The following is a 5,675-nucleotide window of genomic DNA, read 5'->3' as shown; positions in this document are numbered from 1 at the left end:
GACATCCGGTGTTTGATTTTTGTCTTAAACATGCAGTAATATTAAGTATCAGAAGAGGTGGTAAGATAGATTTGGATGTCATCAGCATACCAATGAAAACAAATTCCTATCTGCGTGACATCACCAAGTGTCTGCATGTAGATAATAAAAAGTAACGGACCAAAAACTGAGCCCTGTGGGACACCCTGTGTCAGTGGAATTGTGATGGACTTATACCCCTGCATGGAGATATTACTTTCAATTAGTCAGATAAGAAATAGTTTGGTTGTTGTTATTCTTTTTTTTCTTAAAAGACATTTGGTTTCTCCATTAATTATTATTATTTAATTTTTTACCTTGTTTTTCAGTTTTCAGGACTTTCGTATCAGCAGTATGGAAACATTTTGTGAAGGATTGGGAATATTTCACCAAAGTTGGTGACTTGAAAGGACAGTATTTGAATTTTTTGTATGTGCAGTTTGTATGCGTAATTTGTCTTTGAAAGGACAGTAAAGCAGGAACGTAGAAGGAAATGATGCAACCCAGTTTCAAAACTATATTCCCTACATCAGCATCACAGCACAAGTCAGTTGATTTTTTTCTGTTAATGGATGCACAAGTGAATAACCCACAAAATACAGAAAAGCATTATTTGTTAAAGATATTTATACATCTCTGCTCAAAATGAAGATCCATTAAAAAAAGTTCCAGGTTCTCGGGATCAAAGTGTGTGCTTTATCCTGCAGCGAATGAGGTATAAACCAGCACTAATTCAACAAAAGAAAATACACAGAACAGATAGTCTCTTTAGATCAGGGGCCCATAATCCATCTGTGACGAACTGCCACAAAGGCTAGACAAACAAACACTGATTTCGGGAATACTTTGACTTTATCAAAGAAATAACATCTCTGACAGGTCCTGTGCTGACTACATCACAGCGACCACATGACGGGTTGTAATATACGGCCAGATTGACAGACAAATGTTTCCCTGCGGTCTTGCCTTATAAGGATCCCTCTCTCCCCTTCCCCAAATGTCCAATTAAAGGAGCACATTAAATGAACACATATGAACAGCACACGAAGGTAAACAACAGGACATCCACGTCTTTTTCATTAGCCAGTGAAAGTAACTATTCCCAGTACAATTAAAGATTAAACAAAACACAACATGTGGACTCTTGAGGAAATGACCTGCAACTAAAAACATATGTGTTTTACACAAAAGCTGGTGTTTATTGTGGGAAACTGCACAACTGCATTAGCAGCCTCTAGTTTTCCCAGGACACTATTCAATCTAAAATGTAAAACAGTAACTATAAAATATGCATTTCAGATAGTTTGATTCTTTCACTATATTGGAGTCAATTCTTATAAACAAGGAAATGCTTTTCCAAAGGACATATCTGTCATAGTTCATGAGTTACTAAGAATACTAAGTTCTGCATTTGGGGGGCTGTAAAACCAAAACCACTGGAGGGAGTGAGCTGATGGAAAGAATCTATGACTATTTGTAACATGATGTCTTAAATTTGTTAAGTGATTTTGGGAATGGTCATGTCTGACATGTCTGATGACCTAAAATAAAAACTGTCTCTCAAGGCTGCTAGACTTGACATTGAGTCATGGTTGTAAATTCATCAGATGAAAGGATATAAAGAGTGTAAAAGTGTTGCTCAAGACACAGAATTAACATGTCCAGTGATCCTTCAGATAAACATTACAGCTTTTTTACAGATAAGTTTATCCACTTATTCTTGAGACATGGGACAAAATATGCCAATAGCTTATGTGGATTTAAACTTTTTCACTTTAAGATGATCGCTAGGACGCTCTTGAATGGATGGTCCATCTAAAAATGAAAATTCTGTCACCATTTACTCAACCTCGTCATTACAAACCTGTCTTCTGCAGAATACAAAGAAAATATTTGAAGAACGTTGAACAACATTGAAGCACATTGGCTTCCATTGTATGAACAAAAAACAGACATTTCTCAAAGTATCTTCTTATGTTACATAGAAGTTTTGGAACAACGTGAGGGTGAGTAAATCATGACAGAATTATAATTTGGTGTAAACTATCGATTTAACACAGATTAGCATTTGAGTTCTAGGAGATTCAAACAAATAAGTGAATACCAAAAATCAAAAAGGAAAAAGGAACTCCAAGGCACTCTCAATTGCAAAAGTTAAAAAGCCTTTATTATTATGGCTTGGTCACATTAACCTTCTAAAAAACTCCAACGCGTTTCGGCTACATGCCTTCTTCTGGGAGTTAAACAGATCTCAAACAAACAAAGTTTATACCTCTGAACATGACTGATCCAAAACAGTTCCTTGATGCATCAACTTTTATTTCTTCAGTTTAGAGTGGTTCAACTCCCCTCCAAATCATCAGTCACAGGACTTTTTCACAATGAAATGACTTGCTGTGACATGATTCAGTCCTGCATATATTTGCAATGGAATGTAGAAACCAAAACTGATGAAGCATGAAGTCAAACAAAGAAAGAGAACCGCATTCCCCATGCATGCAGTTGAAACAGGAAGCATGACTTTCCATTTAAGTCAATACAAATGTTTTCTCTCCATAAATAAAGACAATAAATACATTTAATTTGCAAAAAAAAAAAAAAAAAATCTTTTATATTCCTCATGACATCACAGGTGCAACACCACCCAGTTCTGTCACCCTCAGGTCTCAGATCCAGCTGTTCAGGTATCCAGTGACCCGAAACTTCTGCATCCGTTATTTTCATAACATAGGTGAGTAATCACTCCATAGTCATTCCCATGAACACAGAGATGTTTTAAGAGATCAGGAGCCAGCAGTTCCTGGAATTCCCGTGTAAACTTTCAGCGAACTGCCTCCTTCTGAATCTCCAGGAGGGCTTTTCTGATACAGGACTGGATGAATGCTGCGGACTTTCTCCTGTGTGGGTTTGGACTTTATGGTCTTGCACATCTTGTCCCAGAGCAGGCGAGGCACTGGGGGACTGAGGATGATGAAGACCCAGGGGTCTATGATGGGGTTGACCGATACAAAAAGAAGGGGTATGACGTATTTTTTAAATATGCGGAAGTACAGTTGAATCTATGAAAACAAGAACATAATGTGAATGTAATAATTTGGTGAACACATTTTGAACAGTGTTTATATTACTTCATATGGGTAAACATAACAAACATTATTCTGACATGTCTGTCTTGATAACAAATTATGCTTGTTTCAATATAGCCTACTACATTTTAGGGCCACTTTATATGGCAAGCAGTTCAAATATTTATTCCTTTAAACTATAACTAGTTCAAATTGTATGTAGTAGTAGGCTACTTTTAAGTCACTACTAAGTAATCCAAATTACAAGTTTCTTTTTTAGTTTCTTAAAAACTATTTATTCACTAGTACCTTTTCATTAGATACTAGTTCATATTCCTAGTGTGTATTCATTGAGTCACTAGTACTAGTATTTATTAACTTCATACTGCTAATTATAGTCTTTGCAACTAGTCACTAACTCAATAGAGACAACTAACTATTTTTGTTAACATATTGCACACATCTGCCAATGAATTCTATTGACATGGTTGAGATATCAACTATTGTACATGTTATTTGTCTAGTAATGACTAGGCTATAGTTAGAAGGCTATATTAGTTAAAATGGTACTATAGTAACAATTAGAATACCCACTAGTTTTATTAATATGAAAACTGGAATAGACTAATAACTATTGAATTAGCTAGATAAGCTATAGCAATAGGCTATATAAACTTACAATTGCAAGTTATGATGTCAGAATTGTGAGATATAAACTCGCAATTCTGACATTTTCTTGGAATTTGGAATTTATATCTTACAATTCTGACTTTATAACTCACAATTGAGAGAAAAAAAAAGTCAAATTAAAATTGTATATCTGACAAATCTGACTTTAATTCTCAGATAAGCTAATACATAGACCTAGTTAATATATTAGCTGGAAAAGCTAGATAAGCTATAGCAATAGGCTATATAAACTTACAATTGCAAGTTACGATGTTATGATGAAAAAAAAGTCCAATTAAAATTTTATATCTGACAAATCTGACTTTAATTCTCAGAACTCTGAGGAAAAAAGAAATGCGAGATATAAAAAAGTCACAATTGTGAGATAAAAAAACCCTACACAATTAGTCTATCTTATTTTTGTGGTGAAAACAAGCTTCCACCATACTACTGCGATAGTGACTAGAAGCAAATAAAGTTCTATAGCCTATGTAATGAATAAGTACATGTTTCATATGAGAGTCATATTGGAGAAAGTACAGTAGCCTACTTGTAATTGGAAAAAAATATACTAGTCATTATTGGGTAACTTAATAAATAAAATTGAAAAATGTAAACATATTGTACTATTAACATAAAAGTAGGCTACAGCCTGCAATTTGGACATTGAACACCATTCTCATAAAAAAAAAAAAAAGTGTAGGCGAAACTTGAGTGTTTGACAAGTCTGTAACTGCCTTACCACAAGAGGAAGAGAGCAAATGACGAATGCTATTGTCATGAACCCGAGTAGCACCAGATGTTCTACCTCCTTCGCGATGGACCGATGCCTCTTGTGACCTTTCTGCCGTTTGATAGAGCTCCGGTGAGCCTTGCGTCTTCGGTACATGAGTGAAAGATGATAGATGACGGACACGTTGCACAAAACCGTACACACAATCATCACGAGCAAGCAAGTCGCGTAGATGATATTGAACACTTTATGATTGGTCTCTGATGGGTGCATGTCAATGAAGCACCACGTACCCGGACAGTACTGAATATACTTCCCAAAACCGTAGAAAGGTGTGACACAGAAAAGAGCGCAAAGGAAGTAAATGACAGCTATGGTGATGTACCCGCAGCGTTTACTCAAGCGCTTCTCGTAAAAGTAAGGATGTCCTAAGGAGAGCCAGCGCTCCACAGCCATGGAGAGAAGAATAGCGAGAGTGACCATACTGAAAAATGTCATCGCATATGCAAAGTGCCCACAAACGAATCGGTTTTCACTCATCCCGATCAAAGACTGATTCCTCAGGTACGCAGTTAAAACCAGAGGACTGACGGAGAAAGTTCCCAGCAAATCTGTGATGACCAAAGATGTGACGAGGACATGGAACAAAGATGCGGGTTGTTTCCTCCGCCGTATTTCCAAGAGAATTATTGCGACCACGTTCCCAAGGACACCGGCGGAAAACATGATCGCAGATTTTGAGGGATATCTCTCTCCAGAGACATCCAGGCGCTCCTGGCAACTGACGTTTATCGAGTCTGGTGCCATAAAGACGTCTTTTTCTGTATTATCCACCCTGGCGTAATTGTGTGCTGGTTGAAGTGTATTTGAGTAAAATGATGTATCATACCAGAGAAGAATTAGGCTCCATACTTATAGCGGAGCCGAACTTTTACGCACGGCACAGCCCATAACTTTCAAACGAGAGAAGCAACGAGCGTAAGCAGAGAGTGAGGAGGAGTTTCAGTAGAGCATGCTCTGTCAACAGCTCATGACTCACTACAGCTAACGTAGTATTTACCCAGCAAACACAGAACGTTGGCGCAACGTACCCAACCTTCTAACAACGTTTTAACAACATGGCCAAAAGGTTGCTATAACTACGTTGTGTAGTGAAGGTTGTTACAGCGTTGTCACAATGTTGACATTAA

General features: G+C 37.0%; 1 protein-coding gene across 1 annotated transcript; it reads right to left on the bottom strand.

The window, feature by feature from the left end:
• Nucleotides 1-1,200: 1,200 nt before the first annotated feature.
• On the bottom strand, nucleotides 1,201-5,456 carry ptger2b (prostaglandin E receptor 2b (subtype EP2)). The gene is made up of 2 exons (XM_084432717.1): nucleotides 4,495-5,456; nucleotides 1,201-3,077 (listed from the first exon to the last, which is right to left on the bottom strand). Exons 1-2 carry the CDS (start codon nucleotides 5,290-5,292, stop codon nucleotides 2,802-2,804), a joined length of 1,074 nt encoding a protein of 357 aa, XP_084288843.1. The 5' UTR covers nucleotides 5,293-5,456; the 3' UTR covers nucleotides 1,201-2,801.
• Nucleotides 5,457-5,675: the final 219 nt, after the last annotated feature.

This window comes from Rutilus rutilus (assembly GCF_951802725.1).
Source record: "Rutilus rutilus genome assembly, chromosome: 15".
Taxonomy (NCBI): Eukaryota; Metazoa; Chordata; class Actinopteri; order Cypriniformes; family Leuciscidae; genus Rutilus; species Rutilus rutilus.
This window is presented reverse-complemented; position numbering and strand designations above follow the sequence as displayed.